Below are 27,248 nucleotides of genomic sequence, written 5' to 3' on the forward strand. Positions count from 1 at the left end.
TGAAGTTGCATTTTACATGGGAATTAGGTTCTGAGGCAAAGGTATGAGGTTAAAACCTTTTTTAGAATTAGGCAGAATTTCCCTTGACAGTCTCTTAAATTGCATGAATTCTTCCACATTATCTTTCAGTAAGTCCAGCAGCTTAATTTTCCTTATTTACAGACACACACTAATCACTTTTCCTCAGTGGAGCTCTAGTTGAAATAGTTGGCCCACAATCAGGGCCATGTTTTGTGAAAAACCATGAACTGTATCTTTTAAAAAGAATCACACTTAGTTGGCTCTTTCAATAGGAGATGCTTCTTCCACTTACTGAAACTAAGGAGTAACATTTATATACCCTATCTCATGGCACTAGGTCATAAATTTATTAACTGGGCACATTGGCACTGTTTAATTGCATTCTCATATTCATTCACTTGATCTCTTTCTCTCTCTGCCTGAGTCTCTTCCCATCCCCCTTGATTTATTCCTACCCAGTAAATAAAATGCACATATGATGTGATTCCACTGTATGTGAACAGTGTAAATCTATGCATAATAGATTTATGTAAGTCCTCTGAAGACATAAATGAGGAAACAAGTTGTGCACTTACCTTTTTTTTGTTTGTTTTGTTTTTAGTCTCATTGTATATATTTGAGATATAATTTAAAAATTGTCTCCAGCTTTACTGAGATATAAGTGTAAGGTGTATGATGTGTTGATTTGATACATTTATATATTGCAAAATGGTTACTTCCAGTGGCATTAGCTGATGCTTCCGTCCTGTCACATGATTTTTTTTTTGTGGTGTATGTTATACAATATTACAGTTCTGTGTCTTTGGATGAATTTATACATGCAGGTTCCTGCCATCTGAATTACAACATGAAACATCCCCATCGCAATAGTTTGTTGAGCGACTCTTGCCACTCAGTTCCACCCCACGGGCACTTGTGGGTCTTTTTTTTTTTTTTTTTTTCCCACGAAGCCCGTTTCTGAAATGCCTCCATGTTGCGTAGATCCTGACTCTGTCTCTTGTCTGGAATCATTGAGAATCGTTATAGTAGGTGACCTTTTGTGTCTGGCTTTGCTCACTAAGTTCTTTGTGGAGATGAAGAACCCAAAGAATTAGCAGTGAACCTTGTGGAAAGAATTTGGGATTCCGTAATGGGACATAGGGAGTAGATGTTAGGATCTCGGCAGCAGCCGAAATGGACTATTTTGTGGCCAGAAGGATGGTCTGAGAGAGCCTTAAAATTGGAGCATATGCTGAGTTGGAAGGAAGGTATGGGGTGATCTGTATAAACTAGGGAAGCAGGGTAGGCACCATCAGGGGCTCCTGGAGCGGCATCCATGTGTCTCTTGGAAGAGCTGGTCTTGACTTCCACCCCATCTAATTGCTGTTGTTTGGCTTTCTTGACTCTTGCTCTGTGGTTCTTGAACCAAACCTGCAGTACGGTGGGATGTATCTCCAGTTTTGAGGCCATTTCTTTCTGAAGGCTGGGAGCGGGGTATGGGTTCTTGCTGAACAAGAATTCTAAATCTGCCAGTTGTTTCTCAGTGAACATGGTTCGTTTCCTTTGTGAATGTTTCTGATCCTTTCCTTTAGGAAGGTCCCCTGTGCCTGCCATCCCATCTAGCTGGATCCCCATGCTCTGGTCCTGTGTCAAGCGTTGTGCACTTACTTTTGTAGGTAAAGGAAGGTGTATATAGTTGAAATAGCAAGGGAGCTTGTCCTTAACGAGAATAGGAGTGGGGCGCCTGTGTGGCTCAGATGGTTGAGCGTCTGCCTTCGGGTCGGGTCATGATCCCGGGGTCCTGGGATCGAGCCCCGCATTGGGCTCCTTGCTCAGCGGGAAGCCTGCTTCTCCCTCTCCTGCTGCTGCTCCCCCTGCTTCTGCTCTCTCGCTCTCTCTGTCAAATAATTAAATCTTAAAAAAAAAAAACAAACGAGAATAGGAGTTACAGTATTTTCCATCTAAATACTAATCATATTTTTTATTTTCTTCAAACAATACTTCACATCAGCCTTTCTCTTATTTCCTCAGTGATGATTCTTCTGGTAATAGAGTATGTTAATTAATTCAAGGAAATATATTGAGCATGTTTAAGACATGACTGAGGCAAAGGATTCTAGTCCTCAGTTTTTTGGTTTTGTTTTGTTTTTGTTTTTGTTTTTTTGGTTTTTTTTTTTTTGGTTTATGATGCTTCTATAAGTTCTCATTTTGCATAGTACCCCAAATTGTACTGGTGAATGTAAAATGGGAAAATTGATCCTCCCTATTGAGTTGAGATCTATAGGGCAAGATATAATGTGTCCTTTGACTACCTACCAGTTCTGGGTAGTTTTATATCTGCCATTTTGTTAATGTTTTCTCTGTATCTTATGCTCTTTTGTTGTTTTATTCCTTTATTATAGTCTTTTATGCTAAATAGATATTCTTTTTAATTTATTATGTTTTATTAGTCACCATACAGTAGATCACCAGTTTTCGATGCAGTGATCCACAATTCCTTGTTTTTGTACAAAATAGATATTTTCTAGTATACTATTTTAACTCCACTTTTCTTCCCTCCTCCCTCCCTTGCTCTCCCTCCCTACTTCTCTCTTTCTCTCTCTTTTAGTTATTTTCTTCACGGTTACTCTGGGTGTTACACTTAACATGTTAATTTAAGACAGTTGGATTAATCCCAGTTTAATTTTCATACAGGCATACCTCATTGTGTTTCACTTTGCTGTGCTTTGCAGATACTGTCTTTTTTACAAATTAAAGGTGTGTGGCAACCCTGCATCAAGCAAGTCTGTCAGCACCATTTTTCCAACAGCACTTGATCACTTAGTGTCTGTGTCACATTTTGGAGACTTGCATTATTTTGAACTTTTCATTATTATATTTGCTATGTTGACCTGTGATCAGTGATTATGACTTGCTGAAAGCTCAGATGATGGTTAGCATTTTTTAGCAAGAAAATATTTTTTAAGGTGCGTACATCATTTTTTTAAACAATGCTATTGCACACCTACTAGACAATTATAGTGTGCACATAACTTTTGTATGCACTGGGAAACCAAAAAATTCATTTGACTCACTTTCTTGCAATATTTGTTTTATTGCAGTGATCTGGGACTGAACCCACAATATCAGTATGCATGTAGTACATAAAAACTTTGCTCCATTATAACATCATTCATGCAAATTACATCGTTACACATTATAAGCCCATCAACACAATTTTATAATTACTACTTTTTGCACCGTCTTAAATGATATAGGAGAAGGCATTATACATGTTTATTATCTTTTGTATTTACCTGTGTAGTTACTTTACTGGTACTCTTCATTGCTTAGTGGGGTTTTAAGCTACTGTCTATTGTCCTTTCATTTTAGCCTGGAATGAGATTTCTTTTAGTATTTCCTATAGGTCAGCCCTGCTAGTGACAAATTCTCTCAATTTTCATTTAGCTGGGAACATCTTAATTTCTTCTTCCTTCCTACCTCACCCAGCTCTCCTTTGTTTTTGAAGGGTAGTTTTGCTAGATATAGAATTCTTGGTTAACCATCTTTGTCTTTCATCACTTTGACTGTGTCATCCTGCTGGCCTCCGTGGTTTCCAATAAGAAGTCAGCTCTTAACCTTATTGAGAAAATTTTGTACATGATGAATTGCTTTTCTTTTGTCACTTTCAAGATTTTGTCTTTGGCAGTTTGGTTATGATACATCTTGGCATGGATCCCTTTTGAGTTTCTCTTACTTGCAATTTATTGATCTTGGATACACAAATTAATGTTTTCAATCAAATTTGGGAGTTTTTTTGGCCATTCTTTTTTCAAATATTCTTTCCATCTCTTTTTCTGTCTCTTCTGCTGAAGCTCACATTATGTATATGTTGGTATTCTTGATGGAATCCCATAAATCTCTGAGCCTCTGTTATTTTTTTTCTTCATTCTTTTTCTTTTTTGTTCCTCAGATTGGAGAATGTCAACTGGCCTGTCTTCAAGTTCATTGATACTTCTACCAGTTCAAATGTGCTCTTGATCCTCTTTAGTAAATTTTTCATTTCTGTTGCACTTTTCAACACCAAAATTTCTATTTGATTTTTTTTATAATTTGTGTCTATTCATTTACATTTCTATTAGGTAAGACATGATTCTCAAACTTTAATTCTTCAGACACGAAGAATTTTGTCCTTTTGTTCTCTGAAAATTTTTTTAAGATTTTATTGATTTTGGGGGAGGGGCAAAGGGAGAGGGAGAGAGAGAATCTCAAACAGATGCCTCACTGAGTGCAGAGCCCGATGCAGGGCCCAGTCTCACAACCCTGAGATCACAACCTAAGCCAAAACCAAGTCAGCTGCTTAACCAACTGAGCCACCAGGCTCCCCTGTTCTTTGAAATATTTTTAATAGCTGGTTTAAAGTCTTTGTCTAGTAAATTGAATGTCTGGACTTCTTCAGAGACAGTTTTATTGACTCCTGTTTTCCATGCTTCTCTTTTTCTTTGTATGTCTTACTATTTTTTGTTGAAAACTAGACATTTTAAGTAATTTGACAGTTAAGAAATCATATTCTTCCCTGTCCCCAAGATTTATTACTGCTCTGTTGTTGGTTATGTTGTTTGTTTCTTTAGTGACTTTCATGGATTAATTCTGTACAGTCTCTATTCTTTGAAGTCCCTGCTCAGCTAGTTTATTGGTCAGTTAATGATTGACCAGAGATTCCTTTAAATGCCTTGAGCTAATAGGTCTCCTTCCACCTTTTGTTGAGGGGCTCTGTATGTTCTTGTGTTGGTGCAGACCCTCAAGGTCAGCCATAGTGAAAGATTGGGGCCTTCTCAGCTCTTGCTGAGCATGCACCCAGCTCCACACATGTGCATAACCTTCTAAATTTCCAGAACTATGTCAGAGCCTTTCAAGTTCTTATGGATATTTCAGTCCTCAGTTTTTCCTTTTGAGTCTTTTGTGCAGCCTCTTGTTAGCTGCAGCTGGTAAAACTCCCTCAGGCAACTGCGATGTTAAACAATTGCTGCTGATTGTATTCCATAAAGATGCTACAGATAGGACTATACACAAGGAGTGAGCTCTGAGTCTGATCAAATTAAGTCCTGTGAATGGAGCTTTTTAGTGAGCTACCAGGCAGGTCAAATAGTGACAGTTTTCTGGTAATTGGGCTTTTGGGGAACTGCAAATCTATTTTGGTCTCTCCAGTGCCTGCATGGCTATCTGTTTTCATAGCTACTCTGGAGCTGGGGGGATGGTGAGGGGAGGCAGAGGAGATTGGATTAGGGCAAGTTAGAATACCACAAACCTTCCTGTTCTTGCTAAGATTCATCTGGTTTTCTTGAATAAACACTTGTTGGATTGTCACAAGCCTTTTAATTTATTTCCAAAACGCTGAAAAAAGTTTATTTTGACAGAATTTGCCTGTGTTCTTGTTGCTCTTATGGAGGAGCAGGTTTTTAAAGGTTATTCCTCTGCCATTCTGAAGTGTTCCTTGCTATTTCGGTATATTTTATCTACATCCTTCTCCCATTTTCTGATCCAGCCTCTCATTGCTTGTGTTTCTCTTATACATTTCTCATGGACCCTTGGAACTTTCTGTTTCCATGACTAACATGCTTATATTTTCAAGTATTCGCTGTTACTTCTCTTTCTTGCCTGGCAGCCCTTTCAGGGGCTCATTCTCTCATATCCCACATAAATCAAAACCCTTTATTCGTCCCTTAAATATTACTACTCCTCAAGTTTCTGACCTATGCCCCTTCTTTTGTCTGTGTATTCTCTTGAGCGAGCATTTTTACCCATCTGTTAGACTCCCAAATCTGTCTTCTTCTCTACCCAGATCTCTCAAGCTCAACATCTGTGTACCTAATTGTGCTTAATGTAAATCTCCATTGGAAATTCTGTAAACATGTAAAATTCCACAAGTTCAAAATAGAAATCAGCCTACTCTTCTTTCTCAATTTTCTTTGACATTCACATCTGTCCAGTTGCCTAAACCAAAAATTTGCATCATCCTTGGTTCTTTCTCTTTTACCTTACTCCCAAATTCCAGTTACCTCTAAATTCTGTGCCGTAAGTCCTTCTTGATGTTTTCTCCATCTCTGCTGACATCTCTCTTCTGAATTACTCCAGCAACCTCCTAAACATATTTTCCTATTAAAGCTCTGTCCCTAGCTTCTCCCACAGTGGGCTCACAAGGGAACTTTATAAAATGTAAATCCACACAGATCACAGAATCAATCACACACACTCACACTTACACATGCACACTTTGCCTTTCTCTCCATTGCACTCTTTGCTCCTTCCTAACTACATTTTTCCTGTTCCCAGACCATGCATGTTCTCATTTGCTTTCAGATTTTTGTATATACCACATTCTCTCTTTGCTCTTCTGTTGCTTCCTCTGGGAAGCCTTTCAGTATTCTCACAAATCTGAGTTAGATACTTTTGGATATAAAATTGCCATACTGTAATTGCCTATTTATTCATCTTTATCTCTGAGTAGAATGTAAAAAGTTCATAAGTTCAGAGACTGTGATTATGAGCAGCATATAGTCTAACACCTAATGCTGGACTTTCACAAAGTATTTGAACAATAGAGAAGTTATGCCTACATTTATGAGTGAAAAAACCAATTGTGTTTAGCACTGGAAATACAAAGATATATTAGACAAATGTATAAATAGACCTTTGAAACATCTGGTGCTTGAAGGATATAGTTCTCTTAGTAATGTGGGGTTGGTAACTTAAAGCCAATGATTTTTTTTTAAAGATTCTATTTATGTATGTATGTATGTATGTATTTATTTGAGAGAGAGAAAGAGTGAGGGGAGGAGCAGAGGGAGAGGGGCAAGCAGACTCCATGCTGAGCATGGAGCCCGATGCAAAGCTCGATCCCATGACCCTGAGATCATGACCTGAGCCAAAACCAAGAGTCAGATGCTCAACCAACTGAGCCAACCCAGTGCCCCAAAGCCAATGATTCTAAATAAAGTCATGTATGCTTTAGTTGAAGAAATAAAATGGCATGAATAAATGTGAAACCCCAAAGAATTATTTACAAAGGAGAAAATGAAGAGAAACTGTTTAGCAGAAAGTTAGATACATATGCCCTTTGTAAAGTTAATTATTATACTTTGTTGGTGGTGGTGGTTTTTTTTTTTTTTTAAGATTTTATTTATTCATGAGAGAGAGAGGCAGAAGGAGAGGGAGAAGCAGGCTCCCCACAGAGCAGGGATCCCGACGTGGAACTCGATCCCAGGACCCTGGGATCACGACCTGAGCCGAAGGCAGATGCTTAACCGACTGAGCCACCCAGGCACCTGGTGGTGGTTTTTTGTTTATTTGTTTGAATTTCTGGGTCATTTAGAAGTAGATGACTTCTTCCTCCTTTTCTCTTACAGAAATTGTATAATATTTAGAAAATATATATAAGCAAAAAGAAAATGATCAAATCATTATCTCACTTAATGTGTTATATATTTTTATAATTGAAATAAACCTGAATATCACCTGAAATAAATATATCATGAACATCTCTTCATGCCAGGAAATTTACTTCAACACCATCTGATGCTGAGGTTGGCAAACTTTCTGTAAAGGGCCATTTGGTATGTATTTTAGGTTTTGGGGGCTAGAAGGTCTCTGTTGTAACTACTCAACTCTGCCAGTAGCAAAGCAGCAATAGACCATTCCAAATGGATGTGGTGTGTTATAATAAATTTGTATTTACAAAAACAGGCAGTAAGCAGAATTGGTATGAGAGCCATAGACATGATGTAGATATATCATAATTAATCTCCTACTTTTGGAAATTTATAATACCTTCAATTTTTTTTAACTATTGGTAATACTGTCTTAGCATCTTAATATCTAAATCTTCATGTACATTCTTGTTTTTTTCTTAGATGATAATAGATGATTATAACAGTTTTGCTTGGTTCATTTTGTGGTTTTGTGGGAATGGGGAAAGAAAGTAAAACTTTAGAGAGAAGCAAAGAAAGACTTTGCTTGGAGGGATACAGATTGAGGTAATGATAGTGATGTAAAACTTAAAAAGATATTCTAAGAAGAAAATATGAAAAATTCCATAAATACAGATTTTCCTGTTCATATACCAAGTTTTTCTATTTGATAGCTCTGTAGAGTTTTATTTAAAATCTTATGTATATTGAGTTTGAGATTTGGGAGATAGGGTTACAAGTTTCAAAATAAGCATTTCTTTTTCAGTCTCCTAGGATACTCTTAGGCCAGCATGATTTTGGTTGTGGTGACCAGTAAGCTTATTTTAAAAAGAAAAAAGAAGACATTAAGCTTTTCTGTTATAGATGAGGAAGTCTAATCGGTTAGAGCAGGGATTGGCAAATTACTATCCAGGGGCCAAATCCTTCCCACTGCCTGTTTTCATAAATGAAATCTTACTGCAGCAGCACAGCCATGCCTGTTCACTTACGTATTGTCTGTGGCTGTTTTCAGGCTACAGCGGCAGAGTTAAGTAGTTGTATCAGACACAGTATGGCCCGTAAAGTCTAAAATATTTGCTATCTGCTACTTTACAGAAAAAAATTTGCAGACCTCAGAATTAGAGGAATGGTACTTGTTAGTGTTTCTGTTTATCAAAAATGTATCTACAAAAAATATAGGTAATTTTTCTATGGATAAACTAATAAGACTTTAGATGCACAATTTAATTAAGAGACCAAACCTAGGCACTTAAAATGCAGAAGAAAATGTGGGAAAATGACATAAGAAATGTTGGAATACAGAGGATTTAATGTTTAGTGTACATCTAAATTCTGTAAAAGATTAGATTCACAGTATACAAGTACTGGCTGTTACAGAGGCACCTACCTTAGTTATACAAGCCCTACTTACGCGGAGTTGGAAAGTAGCCACCTCCACAGAGTTTTGTCATGGTGTCTTTAAAAGCCAGCAGTTATGCTATGACAAGTTTCTGTGGAGCTTTCCTGAAACACCTTTATTGCAGTTTCTGAATTAGGCAACATCAGTCTAATTGGAAAGCCCAGACTCTTAAAAATTTTTGAAACCTGTGTGTATAGGCTTATTCTCCCAACAACAGTCTTTATTCCTACTGAGTTTGCTGCCTTAATTCAGTTTGACCTGGCAATAAAAGGGGACATTGAGAAATTAGGGACATAAAGAATGCCAGTTGCTTGCTTTCTTTGGATCCACATGTTACTTAGACATAGCTTAATATTCTAAACTTTTAAGAATCCCAAATCATTTAGCAAGGTTTCAAAATAGCATAGCTTTCACTAATTTTATAAAAGAATCCTGTGTGTGGAGCTTTTTGGAGTATAGTGAAAAAGCCTCTGGATTGAAGTCACAAGTTCTTCACTAGGCAACTAATTAGATGTTGCAAAAGCCTGAATGTGCAGTACCAGCTACCTAGCTCTGGACTTACATTATGAGAGAGAAACCATTAATTGAATGCTTAAGCCACTGACTTTAGGTGTTTTCTCACAGCTGTATCCTAACTGATGGGGATGGAGCAGAATAGCTTATCTTCAGGGGACTTTATGTGTGGCCCCACACATTTGTGTGGGGTAGAGCTGATGGAGAGAAGTCTATAGAAGTGGTCTCTATCTTGTCAAGATAAAGCAGTGCTATTACAGAACTACAAATTTTACAATAATAGAAGACCGGTTGCCAAAAAGAAATGGAATCTCACATTGATTTTTACACATTTCTGATTCCTAGTTTAACTTTTTGAGTTTCTCATTTTATCTTGTTTCTCATCATTTTCTTTTCTGTGATACTCATTCTGTATTAAAGCCATTAAGTGCAATGCCAAAAATTCTTGTGCTGTGTTCTTCAGGAGGTTGTTCTTGAGGAAAGGTGGTAAGGCACTGAGCCATCTCTAGCTGCTGGAGAACGAGAGGGAGGTACATCTGTGTTGATGTAGTGACTGCGGCTTTGCTTGGGACTTTGGGTTATTCAGGAAAGGAAAGTGCAGTAAGCTGGGGACTCTTCCCAACACCTATGTCCCCCTATAACTCTGTAATCCTTAGTTGTATCAAAGTCCCTCTGTTTTCATAGATTTGTTTTTTCAGATACTCAAGGCTTTTATACCATTCCTTTCTCCTTAAGCAGTTACTCTATTTTGCTGAGAGTTTATTCATTTACTAAATATTTATTAAGCACATATTATGTGCTTTGTGCTGGGTCCTGGGGATATTATGATCATTCAAACACAGCACTAGCTCCAAAGAGTTTTCAAATGGGAGAGTCAGATAAGAAAACAGGCATTTACATTACAAAATAAAAACTGAGGAGTTTAAGAATTAAGAAAGCCAACATTCACTTTTAAAAAAATTGAACCAGCAAGGTTAAATGAAAAGAGCATTGATTTTTAGATTTTATTGATCTGCTTTTAAATTTTGATTCAATTACCTTGTAGGTATGTGATTTGGGAAAGTTAACCTTTGTGATACTTGCAAGGTTTTTCAGTGTTTTAGAAATGAATATATGTAAAGCACTTAGTTCAGTGCCTGCTGAATAAATCATTTCTGCTTTTTTCCTCAGTCATACACCATAGATTATTGTAGTTTTAAAGCCTATGAAATAGAAAAATAATGTCTTTGGCCCCTGCTTCATAGGAGATGTGAAAAGTGGGGATTTTTAAAAAATTCAGTGAACTTTGAACACGCTCCCTATAAAGAAACTTAGTAGAAATCAGATTTTATAATTATTTCTTGTAAAATTTATCCAAATTTCCATTATTGAGATATATGGACTATAAAATTAATATCTTAGGAGCTTAGAGAATTGCTTATAAAATATACTGTTACACTAATTTTTGTTTCTTTTTAAAGATTTATTTATTTATTTGAGAGAAAGTATGCACAGGGGTAAGGGACAGAAAGACTCTTAAGCAGACGCTGCATTGAGCGTGGAGCCTGACTCCAGGCTGGATCTCATGACCCTGAGATCATGACCTGAGCTGAAAGCAAGAGTCGATGCTCAACTGACTGCACCACCCAGGCGCCCCAATATTACACTACTTCTCTAATCACTGGTCTTAGATTTATTTGTCGACTTAAAAGAGGATACTTCTCTGTCTCCCCACTTTCCTCACCCCCCTGGTTTAGCATGCCACTTGCTCTTAACCAAATTGTGGTTTATGTCTTGAGTGGTAATGGATATAACATTTTTCATGAGGTGTTTAAAAAGCATTCAAGTAGATCATCAGTAAATTAATTAAATATAATTTTAAGACTCATCATTACAATTTTTTTTTTCTATTTGAGGAATTAAGAAAGAGCAGTATTTAGCAGATAGTGCCATGTTTGAAATGAAACGAAATAATCAGAGAATTTGCTTTTGGTGAAAGGGTTTTTTTTTTCCATTCCTTTGAAATTAAGCAACATAACTGCTGCTAAAAATAGAAACTGGTCTAACAGCAGCACGATTTATAGTTCTTCAGAAGTGTGAAAGTTGGTAGTTGAAATCAGAATACTGAACTTGAGAGGGTATAGATCTTATTCCGTTGTGTGATTGGTCTATCCAATTTTGCTATACTGTATGGGATAACTGTTCCAGATTTATTTGTTAATTCTGTTATAGCTATACCTTAAAAATAAGATAAACTGATGTTATTCACTATAGAGTGTGAAATATAAGATATCAACAGAACATAGAACTATTTTCTGTGTATTTTATATAAATCATTCTAAATTATAAATAGGAAATAATAAGCAAACAGTTACCTTCCTACCAAAAAAGAAAAAAAGCCCAGTGAAGCAGAGTGGAATAAGGGATGGGGAAGAAGCCTAAGGATTGTGTGGGCAGGGCAGTACAGTGATAGTGACAGCATGAGAAAAATGGATATGTTCTTCCATCACTGCCATTCTCCTTGTTTGAAGTAGACAAATGGCATGTACCTAAGGGGAGCTAGGGACAGTGCTCTGAGGACAGGAACCACTTCTGTACAGCCTGCCAGATTCATGAGAGTAATGGTGCATCTGTTTTTTGTTGTTGCTGTTGTTACTTAACCTTGTCATGGATACATTACTGTTTCTGTGGCACTTTTGTGGCTTCTTACTCATATTACTTTCTTTGTCATAGCAGTACCTGATTGTCTGTTGGCAGGTCAGCACCGTTTACCCCTTTTGCACCTTGCCGTTAAGAACAGCTTCCTGGGAAGTGTGCATGCTTGTTTTTTCACCTCTGATTGTGTCTGCCCCCGTCCCATTCCACCGAATGTGCAATTTAGATATCTAGAGGTCCATTATGGACAAATCTGTAGAGGTTTTCTTTTGCTTTGTTTTTGACTTTTTTGGTTGTTTTGTTTTTCCTAATAGCAAAATTTCATTTTTACCCTTCCCAAAACCCGCCTCCATACCCTTATAGCAAAATTCCACATACTGGAACTGCTTTTACCCTCTCTTTTCTCCCAGAGCAGTGTCTGTCTCGGGGAATTCTCTTGTTTGAAAACCTTTATGCCAAGACAGACATGCATTGTTTTATTTAATAAACTTTCAGTGAGTTTTTGTAAGATTTGTAATACTGTGCTAAGTGATATTATTATAGGGCAATTCAGTGAAGTATATAAAACCAGTGAGATTGTGAGGGTAAAATATTCAAACATATTTTCACCAAAACTGCTGTTTCAATCATACTATAATGCTTATGTTTATAAAATGCTTCTAAATGGTCTGTTGTGAAATGTAGTTAATATGGGTGGCTTTAATTATGGGTTAATTTTCTTCAACTCTTATCCTAGATAAGCTGTGTTGTCATTAGAACATTTAAATGATTTGCATTCTGATCTTTGTAATGTTAAAATTTTAAAATGCATCTCAAGACTAAACTTTATGATGTGTTATATTTTAGGTCAGAAGACATGTCTTCATCTGCATGGCATCTTTCCTTACCTCTATGTGCCATACGATGGTTATGGACAGCAGCCAGAAAGCTATCTTTCTCAGATGGCATTCAGTATCGACAGAGCACTTAATGTGGCTTTAGGCAATCCATCTTCCACTGCTCAGCACGTGTTCAAAGTGTCATTAGTATCAGGAATGTAAGTATATGTTAACTTTTTAAATTTCTTTATCTGTATATCTAGTACCATTCCAAGTAAAGAAAACCTATCTGATTCAAAGATACTGTTTATTTTTTTTTTTACTTCTAATCTAATGGAAGTAAGGCAAATTTTATGCTGTGATTTTTTAAAGTAAATTTTTATTGCAGTGAAAGATAGATGGTTTAACCTTTTCCATTTCTCCACTTCTTAGAACTGTAGAAATTCATGTAATTTTATATTTTATATAAATATATATTTATTGAGCACCTTCCACATGCTGGGCACTATTCTAGGTGCTTGGGATATATTGGTGAACAAAATAAAGATCCCTGCCCCCGTGGAGGTTACATTCTAGTAGTGGGAAATTGAAAATAACCAATAGATACGACATGAAATAAACGTATTTGTTTATTAGATGACAGTGCTGTGGAGCAAAGATGTAGAGCAGGGTATGGCGGATCAGTAGTTAGGGTAGGGAAGTGGGCTGGTGGCAGTTTTATTAGGGTAATCAAGGAAGGTGCCACTGACAAGGTAAATGACGTTTGAGCAGACTTGACGGTGAGGGAGTAGGAATAACATGGCGGTGACTAGACTGGAGGAAAAAGAGAGTAGGCCAAAATGAGGTTAGACGTGAACGATGGAGACCATGTTGGCCAGTGGCTTTAAAAGTGTGGTTTCCAGGATCACCACCATCAGCTGTACCTGATTTGACAGTTAGGAGAATGCACGTGTCAGATCTCCAAATACAGGGAGCAGTTGAACAATGGCCCCACCACTACCCCGAAGTCTGTCTGTCATTCCATATGAACTGAAGCTGCTTTCCATCGGCTACTTCCAGCCAGTGGCTCAGCCTGGTAAGGATACTAATGCAGGCCTGTTCCTGGGAGACACTTGAGAACTCTCTGAAAGCCTTTCTGCACTTTGATTAGAATCATACTACAATAGAAGACATTTCTACTGATCTTCCCTCTGTCCCTCTCTCTTTCACATGGGATCAGACGTGTATCTAAGTTTGGTGGCTATTCCAGTCTCTCCTGGGTCCCTCCTCATTTTCTCTCGCAGGTGTTTCCCCTGATAAATTTCTTGCACATATTGGCATCTACTTCTCAGAGGAATCAGATTAACATACTTAGGAACTTATTTAGTTTACTTGGGGCACACCCTAGACTTAATGAATCAGAACTCTGGTGGTGGGGCCCAGCAATTTGTGTTTTAATAAGCCTTTGTAATGATTCTGATGCACACTAAAGTTTGAGAACCACTGCAGTGGGTTCTGAGGACTCCTTTACTCTGAGCTATTGCAGAAATTTGAGTAGCCATGATCTAACTTAAACTTGAAAGGATTACTTTAGCAATTCTGTGAAAAGTAGATCATTGGGGGATAAGGGCAGAAGCAGGGGAGAGCATTAGGACTCTGTTTCATTAATCTGGGTGAGATGAGAAAATATGGTAACTTGCATTTGGGTAGTAATGGCAACAGTGAGATGTGGTCAGCTTCTGGATCTATCCTGAGGTTTGAGTCAATAAGCTTTGCTGTCTGATTGGATGAAAGTTGTGACAGGAGTCAAAGATGACGATAAAAATTTGAGTCCAGGGCGTCTGGGTGGCTCAGTCGTTAGGCTTCTGCCTTCGGCTCAGGTCATGATCCCAGGATCCCGGGATCGGGCCCCGCATCGGGCTCCCTGCTCCGTGGGAAGCCTGCTTCTCCCTCTCCCACTCGCCCTGCTTGTGTTCCCTCTCTCGCTGTGTCTCTCTCTGTCAAATAAATAAATAAAATCTTAAAAAAATTTGAGTCCATGATGCTAAAAGGATGGAAGGTGCAGGTAGAGCAGGCTGGCAGGAAAGATTTGGAGCTCATACTAGAACATTTTGAGTTTGATATGTTTATATGAAATCTAAAGTTTCTCTACTACTTCCACCTTAATGTAGGCTTTCCTCTGGACCATCACAGTATTTTTTTTAATCAAAGTTCCTTCTATTTTTGTCTTGCTCCAGAGCCACAAAAGTACTCTTTTTGGGTACATTGGATCCTCTTCAAATCATTTAAAATCCTTGAATGGCTTCATATTGTTCTTGGAATGAATTTAAGCTTCTAACCACAGCCTGTGTGATCTGACCCCTGCCTACCTCTGTAATTTTGTTCACTATGCTCTATCTAGAAATTTTACATGGGTCTTCTTTCAGTTCCTCTGATGTGCTGAGCTCTCTCCCAGCTTCGTACATGTAGTTTGCTTTCCTTGAGTGCTCTCCCCTTCTCTAGTCCTTCAAATCCTTCACCTCTCCAGTTTTCTCTGACTTCTCTACTTAAAATAGGTTGTCATTATTGTTATTCTGTATCTCTGCCCATTCTTTGTTTCCTTCAGCACTTAATATAGTTGGCAATTATTTTAATTATTTGTTTACGTAATTTTTATGTATTTCTCCCACCAGCATGTTAGCTCCACAAGAAAAAGGACCATGTTTGTCTTTCCACCATTATTTCCTTAGCACTTTGTGTGGTGTTGGGCACTTAGTAAATATGGCTCAGCAACTATTTGGTTGCATAAATGAATGAGGTAGAAGTTTACACATGTCCTATGATAGTAACCATAGGTTAAAGATAATTATCAGCTTTATATTCTAATTTTTTTATTTTTAATAGTTTCTAAGAACTTTCCTATACATATTCTCATTTCAAAGTTGAATTTCCAAACAGCCTAGTAAAATGAATAGTTACCAGTCTTTCTTCCTTTTCTTTTTAAGTAAGCTCTTTCCCCAACGTGGGGCTTGAACTCACTACCCTGAGATCAAGAGTCACATGCTCCACCAACTGAGCCAGCCAGGCGCCCCACTCACCAGTCTTTTCTGTATTTTTAGTGGGTATTTTCTTAAAGGTATTTTTATGTTTTTAAGAATCTGAATACCTGAGGCAAAAGATGAGCTGTTTTATGGTTGCCATTCTCTTTTTCCTCTTATCCTATTTTTTTTCCTAACCTGGATCCCCTTTTTCTTACCATACATGTTAGCTTCTGTGATTATTTTAGTCCTTCCTTTGTTCCTACTTCTTTAGACAAGGTTGCACATAGCTACCAAGTTAAAATTTGTACACGTTTAATTCCAGTCTTTTTAGATAATGCATTATCCTGAGGCTAGGTCAAGAGGTAGGATTATGACCTTAGGCTCATTTCTGGAATTCCTTGCCACTTAGCTGCCGTGATTCTAGAAAATATCCTATAAAGAGATTCTTTTTTTTTCTTTTTTTTTTTAGATTTTATTTGTTTGATAGAGATAGAGCGAAAGAGGGAACACAAGCAGGGGGAGAGGGAGAAGCAGGCTCCCCCTGGAGCAGGAAGCCCAATGCAGGGCTTGATCCCAGGACCCTGGGACCATGACCCGAGCCGAAGGCAGATGCTTAACCACTGAGCCACCCAGACGTCCCCTATAAAGAGATTCTTAATCCATCTAAGTTAATTGAGATCTTTTGCTATCCATTTTCATTTGCCTTCTTACTATTATGTTAAAAAGCAGTGATAAGATATAATTTTTTAAGCATAAAATATCTACTCAAACTCTGTTCCATTCTGCTTTCTTCAATCCAAAGGATCTCCCTGTTGAGGAATTATTTTGGCAAAATCAACTGAAGCCAACAGCAGGAAGTAAGGGTTGCCAGTTAGATTATACAGAAGCAGAAAACGGAATTATAGAATTTCCAGGCTATATTTTGGGGCAGTCGATGGTGAAAACAGAATCCTAGATTTATGAAGAATTTTAGGCGTTTGATAGTCTTAACTTATATTCACTTTTTGAAATTTATGAAGTTCTAATTGTAAAACCCTAAAGATTGTTAACAAAACCAAAACAAAGCAAAGCAAACATGTACTACACTGCAAATTTAATTTTTTTCCCCATTTATCTGGCTAAAAATAATTCATGTCTCCAGATAGAGAGCTGTATTTATCTACATGAAGAATACCATAGCAGGAGGAATAAATAGTTGAATTTTGCCAGTGAGAATGAAATCGTTCATGTAATATGTCTTTGTTTCATGGCAGCAAAAATGGGGTAAACGGTAGAAAAGTAGACAGAAAGTAGTTAAGTGTTATTAAAAAAAAAGTAGGGTGGGCAGGGGAAAAAAGAGAGTAAAGAAGGTTGGGGGTAAGGAGTGATGGTCAGAGAAGGCTTTTATGAGTCTAAGTGGAAACCTGAATGAAGATTGATAGCAAACCATGCCAGAGTTCAGAGCAAGCTTTCCAGGCAGAGAGAATGGCAAGTTACTTGAAAGTGGAGTAAGTTAGAGGGACTGAAATGTTTAGGATGGCAAAAGGAAGAGTGATATGACACAAGATTGGAGTGAGTGGCAAGGACAAGATAAAGAACCTTTTAGGCCCTGCTAAATATTTGGATTTTTTTTTTTGTAATAGAAATTGCTTTACGACAATCGTAGAGATGGCTCTGACCTAAAAGCTTGAAGTAGCTAGGGGGGAAAATGTTTATACTCCAAATAATGACTCTGCTGCCAAATTACTCCTGTATTTGATGTCCACTATACTGTCAGACATGATGGAAATGGTGTCCTAATGAGGATAAGTTCTATCTAGTGCCCATTATAAAGGGACAGTATTTTTTTAAATGATAGTGAATGGGTTTACCCACCTAAAGATTTAACCAACCACTTATTTACAGATAACCTCTTGGGAGATACAAGACTTTTTATTTTGTATGCAGATTCATACTTGTTTATATATTATTTCTAATTATGTCATCTTTGAAAGTGATAGTCTGGGGGGCACCTGGCTGGCCCAATCGATAGAGCATGTAATTCTTGATCTCTGGGATGTGAGTTCAAGCCCCATGTTGGGCATGGAGCATACTTAAGAAAAAAAATGATTATGGTAGTCTGTATATCAGAGGTACTGGTATAGTTTCAGATCCCCCTGAAATGATGTAACATACTGTTCCAACTTATTTCATCTTGCATTGAAGACTTATTTCTCTCTTTACTATGTAGATTTTTGCTTCTTCCTTTCCCCATTCCAGCTAATGCCCTTGAGAAAAATCCAGCCTCAACGTAATTAGGGTCCTTAAGTAAGGCCATGGTCTTCTCAGTCTCCTAAGTTCCTGTCTACACAGTTTTCATAGGCGTCGTTTGAGTTGGATGTGTGTTATGCACAAACATACGTATATGTGCATGTATAATATAGGTAAATTGTCTCTGGCTAGTGAACTTGCAAAATTAATAATATATAGAGACAAATAAGAAAGTAACATGAATGCTGTTAATTAAAGGACTTTGTTAATGAAGAACTATAGCTTTTGACAGAAAAAATGGGAAATAGGTGAAGAAGGTGCTTGAAAGGTCTCTGTTTTTTTCATACATGGTCAGAGTAGAGAAAAGAGCCATTTTTTAATAGAGTCATTATGATTGAAATTAAGGTATAAACAGTTTGCTACTCCTTTTTGTCCCTAGTTTTGTTTTTTTTTGTCCCTAGTTTTTGAAAGTTGTATTTTTAAACTTCTTAAAAGAAGTAACATTTCAATATTTTATATATTAATCTGTTGTAGGTTTAATTGAAAGGTTTTGAATGGTTTTGTTTGTTTTTTGGGGTTTTGGGTAATATTAAATATAAATAAGACTGAATTAGGTCACCTGAGTCTAATTTGGGCAATAAGTTGCATTACTTCATCTCTGAATGCTGAAAATAATTTGAAATATCTTTTTCTTTTATTTCAGGCCTTTTTATGGTTATCATGAGAAGGAAAGACACTTTATGAAGATCTATCTTTATAATCCTGCAATGGTGAAAAGGTACAAGATAAATAAAAATATGAATAACTATCACTTAAGTATTTTAATAATAAAATCTAGAAGAAAGGATTATATAGTTTGTAGCATTATTAAAGAAAGAGACCATAATATGTATATTTATGTGCAGAGAGAGAGCCATAGCTTGGCCTCTAGGAAGGATATTTTAAGAGTGAAGGGAACTTTATAAAGCTCCTTACTGTTTCTTTTCTGTCTTAGGTTTAGAGAGCTTGTAGAAGTAGATAAGGAGAGATGGATCTTAGTAGCGAGAGCAAATGTTCAATACCAGGAAAAATTTGCTCTTTAGTTTCAAAGCAAAAAGAAATACATGAGCGTGAGTCCAGAGTGTAAGGGCTTCTGAGAACTCAGAATTCTGTTGACTCTTTATTAATGTTAGTGAAATTTTATATCCCAGGTTTTTTGTTTTGTTTCTGGTTTTGTTTTGTTTTTTTTTCCTTCCCTCAGTAAGTCTGTCTGTCTTATTTTGTCAATGATCCTGGAGCCTAAGTTACTGATGGCAGGAAGGGCACATAGAAAGAAGACTTCAGTCCTCCTCTGGGGCTCACAACAAGGGTTTTCACTGTGTGTGGTGACGAGCTAGGGTAAAAGTGTCCTTGGAGAAGTGCTGACTGTTGTTTTTTCAGAAGATCTCTCTGCTAGTAAGTACTAGGTTTCAAAAGGTAACCTTTTGGTAAGACACAAATTGAATGTTTCCCCAGAGTGATTTTAGGCACCAAGAGAGGCACAGCTACCAAGGATGTAAGGTTTATTCTGAATTAGGCCAACTGAGTGCTTCAGTGAGTCACTGCCTTAATCCCAGTCCCTTCTCCAAGTTTTCTCTATAATCTGCTCCTACCCTTACCCCATAACAGCTTCTGTTATGTAGGGTACCAAAATAATTTTTCAGAATAGGCACTTACAATGATGTTTCTTGTACCACTTCCCCTTGGTCACACTTTCTAATATCCATGGAGTCCAAAAGAACAATCACTGTGAATTCTTACCCTCTCCTGCACACACAGTGGTAAGAGAGTAAACCTTAATCATTTTTACTTTCTCATCCCCAGGTGTGCTAGAGGGGGAACATGGATAAAATTTGCATGCATTTTTAAAAATAGCCTAGTTCTACATGAAGTATACATCTGATCTGTTTTTCTTCCTTGTGACTATAGCAATCAAATACTTATTAAACTATTTTCAGTAAGTTTGCTTTAAGTTACATAGTTTATCACAGTGCCTATGTGAAATTCCCTGATTTATTGAGAGATTACCTGTATTCAAAATCTGGCTCTTCTCCATCTGTTACTTATCTTCCTCATCTGTAAATAGGGTTTATGTTAGTGCACATTGTTCTGATGATCAAATGTGTTAATATCTGTAAGTCGCTCAGAACGGTGCCTGGCACATTATAGGTGCTGTGTTGGCTATAGTATATATGAAAAACGTTAATGTACAACTTACCTTTACCCTCGCTCTTAACTTTTTTCCCTAGAGGTGATTTAAGAGTGTGGTGTGTGTCCTTTTCTTTTTCACACATACATACATATACGCACATACCCTCTTTTTAAAATTTCCACATACAGGGGCGCCTGGGTGGCTCAGTCAGTTAAGCGTCTGCCTTCGGCTCAGGTCATGATCCTGGGGTCCTGGGATCAAGCCCTGCGTCAGGCTCTCTGCTCAGCAGGGAGTCTGCTTGTCCCTCTCCCTCTGCCCCTTCCCCTGGCTTGTGCTCACTCACTCACTTTCTCAAATAAATAAATAAAAATCTTAAAAAAAAATTCCACATACAATTGATGTCCTGCTAGAATGTAAGTCCACAGGCAAAGATTTTTTTCTGCTACGTTTGATGCTTAATCCTCAATGTTTAGAATATGTGTGTCTGGCACATAGTACTCAATAACTTTCTGTAAAATAAATGAATACATATCATTTGGAGACTGGCCTCTTGCTTTCTCTACTTGCTCATCTCCTGTGAGCTTTACTTCCATTCTTCTTAAACTACCTATTCTCACCACACCCTGGAAATTTGTCCTATCTCTGAGATTTTAAATGCAGACATCTTGGTTTCGGACTACTGTCTCTTTTTTTTTTTTTGCAAATTCTTGAGAGATAATTTACCACAAAATTCACACATTTTAATTATATACAGTTCAGTGGGTTGGTTTGTTTTTAGTAAATTTAGTAAATTTACCACTATGATTCAGTTTAGAACCTTTTCATGGCTCTAATAAGATCCTTTATGTGGTTTTTTTTTTTTTTTAATCTTTTCAACTCTGTCCCTGAGGTACTCCCACTCTACTTGTTTTTAGGCTTTAAACTCCCCACTGCCCCATTCTGTATAGCCTTCTCCTGCAATTAATTTCTTTCCTTTCCAGCTCAGATTCTGTTCTTTATCTTCTCAAATCCTTTGTCTCCCAGGTAGAACCATCAATTCTAGGTTAATCTATTTACTTTCTTTCTTTCTCTGCTAAACTCTGGCTTCTCATTACTGTAGGATACAAAAAAAATCACGGTAGATTGGTGCCACTGTGATTTCATAGTCTTCAATTTCACCTAGGCCCTGCCCTGCCTTATTTCTGCTTTTCTCTAATTTTCTTCTTACCTTTCTCCACCCTCTTTACTCAAATGTTAAGTCCCTCCCAAGACTTTGCCTCCTGCTTCATAGAGGAAAATGGAACCCATCAGTCTAGAAAAGTGGTTGTCAAAGTTGTACACTGGGGATTCCTTAGATCCTTTCAGAGGATCTGCCTGTCAAAATCAGACCTCTGTGTTGCTAAATCCAGTTAACACCTTTTTGTCCTTAACTTTTGACCTTATGTCCATGCTTGTAGTGCTTTAAAGTAATCCCAGGTGTTCACTTTATTTGATATAAGCCTCCTCTGTTTTTCCTTATACCTGTCCGATCATTCATATTTATGCCATTTTGTTGACTCCTCTTTTAACATCAGCAGCTGTTCTTGGGGTTATGTCTTAGGCTTTCAGCTTTTCTCTCTGTACTCTTTCCTCATTGTACAGCCTTATCTACTCTCATGGTTTGTTTTTTCTTTTTGTTAATCTTTATGCATTTGACTTCCAGGTATATATCAATAGCCTAAATTTTACTCCAGAGCTCTGGATCAATGTATTTAAGGGCTCACAAATCAGAAAAAAATTTAATTTTAGCTTTCCACTTTTAATTTGTATGATTTGGGACAACTTTTTAATCTGAGACTCAGTTTCTCTATAGAATGGGGATAATAATATCATAGGTTTGTAGTGAGGATTACTTGAGATTAAGCATTTAAAACACCTAAAACAATATCCAGTACATAGTCCTTAAATATACGTTCGCTGCCTCTGCTGTGTAAATAAAGTTATTCTTGTCCTCATTTTCATTGTCATTCATTGTCAGTATTTTCATGGAAACTTACCTGAATACCCCCAATACCTAAACCCCAGTATGTCTAAAACTGAGTTTATCATTAATCCCCCTCCAGAAAAATCTGCAAAGAAACCTGTTTTCTTCCAGTCCTTTCTATTTCAATAAACATGGCACCACCAAGAAATCTAGACATTGTCCTTAACTCCTGTTCTACCATACCATACCCTCCACATCTAGTGAGTCATCAAGGCCTGACCATTTTATTCCTGTGTCTCCTGAATCAACAGATTGCCATGATCTTTGTTAAAGCCACCATCATCTTAGTTTTTCCACAATAGCCTTCTCAATTCCTATCTCTAGCCCTTTGTATTTTCTAGCTACCCTGGTCATTTCTCTTTCCTGCTCCTTACTTCAAAGGCAAATTCTGCCATCTCTTTGAATGTCTTAATAGGCTGTGTATGATCTGACTTTTCATTATCTCTCTAGCCCATTCCCCCATAGACACACTCACCACAGCCTCTGTCACCAAGCCTCACTCAATGATTTCAGTTCCCAGATAAGCCACATTTTCTTGTGACCCTTCACATGTGTAATTTTATTTGTGTGAAATACTCTTCCCTTTCTTCAGAGAAGTATCTTCAGCTGATCCTTAATCTCCTGCTTAGAGACTTCTCTTCAAGCAGGCTTTGCAGAAACAACTTCTGTACCTTTATCTTATTAATATCCCTTCTAGATGTTTCATATACTTCCCTTGTATAACACTTATACTTTTTATAATTGCCTATTGTTTGTATTCCCCATCATGAAGGAAAAATAGAAGAAAAATATTAAAATGGTAATATTTCTGAGTAGTGGGTTTGAGTCATAAATCCTTTTTCAGAACATTTGTAATAATCTTTTAAAATGTTTTTCTCAATTTTTAAAAGGAAAAGTTTTTATTTTTTAATTTTTTTTATTTTTAAGTAATCTCTACACCCAACGTGGGGCTCAAACTTATAACCCAGAGATCAAGAGTCACATGCTCCACCAACTGAGCCAGCCAGGCACCCCAGGAAAAGCTCATATTTCAAAAACTTTTGACATTCTGTTTTTTTAATATAGTTAGTATTAAGTTGGTTTTAGAAGTCAAAATATTCTTCAACCAGGTAGTTTTTTTGTCATTTTCTTTGAGTGTGCAGCTTACTTTAAAACTTGACCTAAACTTTTAATTTCTAACAAAATACAAATTTTCAGTAAAATTAAAATAAAAATTTGTGTGCTAATGTGCTTCATTCTCTATAGTAGTGTAATGTTTCACTTAACATTTTAGGAACCATAATTATATAACTTTTTTTTCTAACTTAGGATATGTGAACTTTTGCAAAGTGGAGCCATAATGAATAAATTTTACCAGCCTCATGAAGCGCATATTCCCTACCTCCTACAGCTGTTCATTGACTACAATCTCTATGGAATGAATTTAATAAATCTGGCTGCTGTCAAGTTCCGAAAAGCGAAAAGGAAAAGTAAGGTTAATTTTCCAAGTTCAAATTAAAGCTTTGAAACAAGTGTTAATGTACTTGATGATTTATAAAATAACATATATTTCAAAAATAACTGCTGAGTGGATAAAGAATAAAAAGAAATATGCAGAGTGGTAGTAGGGTTTATCAGGAAGAGAATCTCAAAAGAAATTTTTTTGGTAATTTATTGAAATATAATTCACATACTGTACAACTCACTCATTTAAAATGGACAATTCATTAGCTTTTAGTATATTCACAGTTATACAACCATCACCACAGTCAAATTCAGAACATTTTCAACACCTCTAAAAGAAACCCTGTAGTCTTTAGCAGTCACCTCTAACCCTTCCATGCCTCCCACCCCTTAGCAACCACTAATCTATTTTCTATCTCTGTATGTTTGCCAGCCTGCACATTTCCCATAAATGGAATTATATGGGGTTTATTTTTTTTTCATTTAGCCTAATGTTTTCAAGGTTCATCCATGTTGTAACATCTATTAGTGTTTCATTCCTTTTTATGGTCAAATAATACTCTATTGTATGAGAATACTACATTTTGTTCATCAGTTCATCAACTGATAGAAAATTTGGGTTTCCACTTTTTGGCTATTCTGAACAAAGCTGCTTTGAACATTCATGTACAGATATTTGTATAGCCATGTATTTTCAATTTTCTTGGGGGCACATAGCTAGGAATAGAATTTCTGAGTCAGATGGTCTAGCACCTTTTGTTTTTGTTCTCATTGAATTCCTTCTCTTCTGCTTGAAACAAAATGAACCGAACATTTTTTTTCTGCCAACGCTATTGTCCTTTCTGTTACAATTTTTTTCTTTTCTTTCACTGCCAAACTTCTTAAACCAGAGGCTAGCTTTTTTTTTTATCTCATAGTTTACTGGTTATTCTTTTTGGTTTAACTTCTTACATTTCTTCTACAGTATCTAAACTGTGCTCTGAAAAGTAACCAGGGAGGATTTTTTCCCCCCTAAATAGTGGACTAAGTTATTATAAGCAACCCTCCTATTAAAAACAATTTAAAGGCTAGGAAGATTTTTAAAAAATCTTAAATGCATCAAAGAGATACAAAACAATAAAGAAATACTGACCAAAAGAGGAAATAGACTGCTGAAAATCAACCTCTGCCCTGAGGGGTTTGCTCATCCTGAAAAATTTGGAGCCTCCATTGAGACAGCCTTACCAAATGAGAGGCAGAAAACAAAACCCAGGATCTCCTTGGGTAAGATGCCATTACAAACTAGGAAGTGGAACAACCTTTGAGATACTTCAACAGTTTGAATTCCTTGGAGATAAAAGAGATTCCCAGATCTAGAATTTGATCTGAGGTGGTGATGGTCTGGTCAGATACTCAGATACTCTAGTCAAGTAGAGGAATTTTCTTTATTACAGGTCTTAAATTATTCCTAAAAATAACATTTCAAATATAATATGTTTGCACAATTTAGAATATACCAGTCACACAAGAAAACTGTCTCAATGAGCAAAAACTAGCAAACACTGATGTGCACACGCATGTACCGAAGACCTACAAAGAATTCAGATATTAGAATTATAGATGCAATTTGAAAAACTATAATTCAGAATTCTTATCAAATACAATACTATTTGCAGTGCTTTAATATATAATGTTACAGTCACTTATAGTTGTGTTTGTCATGTCTCTCAATGATGCTAATAATACCCTATGTGAAACAATTTAGATTGTTTTATATTGACAACTTATATTAAATATTACATTTTTTTAAATGCACAAAAGTTGAAGCATTGAGACCAACATATGACTCCCCTTTTAAGTAGACCAAAACAATTCATTTGTTCATAACTAATTCTACTAGATAATAATCTCAGTTTTAGGTGTCAATTTACAGTTTACTAAATGCCAGTTTTTCTCATCATCTCAAAATCTTAGAATTTTATAAAATTCTATATAAACCAAGTTGTGTAAATGGTCCATAGGATCCCCAAGATAGAAATCATCTAATAAAGGATGAAGTAGGCTGTCTGACCAGTATCTTTCTTTTTCTCCAGAGAAAAGACCAGAAAGTAAAGGCAGGAAGAGAGAAGATATAAGAAAGGCAAGAGAGAGAGAACTTCACTGCTTAACTTTCTTCCCTACAGGAATTGTTTCCCCAAATTCTTGTGAGGGCTATTATTTCTTACCTGGGTGATCTTTTGGTCGGGGGGGGGGGCAATGTAGAGATTTTTCTAGAGTAAAGCTTTAAGGAATCACATTACCCAATTTCAAGAAATGTATTATAAAGCTACAGTAATCAAGACAGCATGGTATTGGTAAAAGGATGGACATATAGACCAATGGAACAAAAGAGAACCCAGAAATAGACCCACACAAATAACATCAGCTTATCTTTGGCAAAGGTACAGTCGTAATTCAGTGAAGAAAGGATAGTTTTTCAACAAATGGTGCTGGAATCACTGGATGCCAGAAAATAAAAATAAAAGAACCCAGACACATACTTCACACCTTATATAAAAAGTAATTCAAAATGGATCATAGACTTAAAGGTGAAATGTATAACTATCAAACTTACAGAAGAAAACAAAGGGGAAGGTCTGCCTGACCTTGGATTTGGCAATGAGGTTCTAGGTAGAATACAAAAAGTATGATCCATGAAAAGAACTGCTAAGTTGATTTTGTCAAAATTAAAAACTTTTGCTCTGTGGAAAATACTATTAATGAAAAGATAAGTCACGCACTGGGAGAAAACATTTTCATATTACATATCAGATAAAGTACTTGCATCTAGAATATATAAAGAACTCTCAACAGTAAGAAAGCAAACAACCCAATTAAAAATAGTCAAAAGATGGGCGCCTGGGTTGCTCAGTCGGTTGAGCATCTGACACTTGGTTTCAGCTTGCATCATGATCTCATGGGTTTTGGGACCAAGCGCCGCGCCTCCCCCAGAATGGAGTCTCCTTGAAGAATCTCTCCCTCTGCCCCTCCCCCAATGTGCACATGTGTGCTTGAACTCTCTCAAATAAATCCTTTAAAAATAAAAAAAGTTCAAAAGACCTGGACAGATACTAGCAAAGAAGATGTAATGATGGCTAACACATGAAAAGATGATTGTTAACATTATATATCATTAGGGAAATGCAAATTACAACCACAAAGAGCTACCACTAAATACCTATTAGAATGGCTAAAATCCCAAAACTAGCAATACATGCTGGTAAGGATGTGAAACAGCAGTAACTCTCATTTATTGCTGGTGGGAATGCAAAATAGTGCAACCACTTTAGAATACAGTTTGGCAATTTCTCATAGTGTTATACATAGAGACTTACTATATGACCCAGCGATTGCTCTCCTCTGCATTTACCCAAGTGATTTAAAAGTTATATCTGCCCAAGAATCTGTATGCAAATATTTATAGCAGCTTTATTCATAATTGCTAAAAGTCTAAAGTAACCAAGATGTCCACTCATTGGAGCAATGGATAAACTGATATAACCATACAGTGTAATACTGTTAATAAAAAGCATCAAGCTATTGATTCATACAACATTGGTGAATCTTTAACGCATTTT

General features: G+C 36.7%; 2 protein-coding genes across 7 annotated transcripts in view; one reads left to right on the top strand and one right to left on the bottom strand.

Annotated features, from left to right (window-relative positions):
- Window positions 1-27,248, top strand: part of REV3L (REV3 like, DNA directed polymerase zeta catalytic subunit) — a 177,266-nt gene that overhangs the window by 39,831 nt on the left and 110,187 nt on the right. For all 6 annotated transcript variants that reach the window (XM_027601338.2, XM_027601335.2, XM_027601333.2 and 3 more), the window contains 3 exons: window positions 12,838-13,027; window positions 18,741-18,815; window positions 23,518-23,678. In XM_027601338.2, coding sequence (XP_027457139.1) covers window positions 12,838-13,027; window positions 18,741-18,815; window positions 23,518-23,678 — 426 coding nt within the window. The remainder of the gene's footprint in view (window positions 1-12,837; window positions 13,028-18,740; window positions 18,816-23,517; window positions 23,679-27,248) is intronic.
- Window positions 1,078-1,614, bottom strand: LOC113926760 (divergent paired-related homeobox-like). The gene has a single exon (XM_027602093.1). It carries the CDS (start codon window positions 1,612-1,614, stop codon window positions 1,078-1,080), a length of 537 nt encoding a protein of 178 aa, XP_027457894.1.

The sequence above is a fragment of the Zalophus californianus genome, chromosome 7 (genome assembly GCF_009762305.2).
Source record: "Zalophus californianus isolate mZalCal1 chromosome 7, mZalCal1.pri.v2, whole genome shotgun sequence".
In the NCBI taxonomy this organism is placed as follows: domain Eukaryota; kingdom Metazoa; phylum Chordata; class Mammalia; order Carnivora; family Otariidae; genus Zalophus; species Zalophus californianus.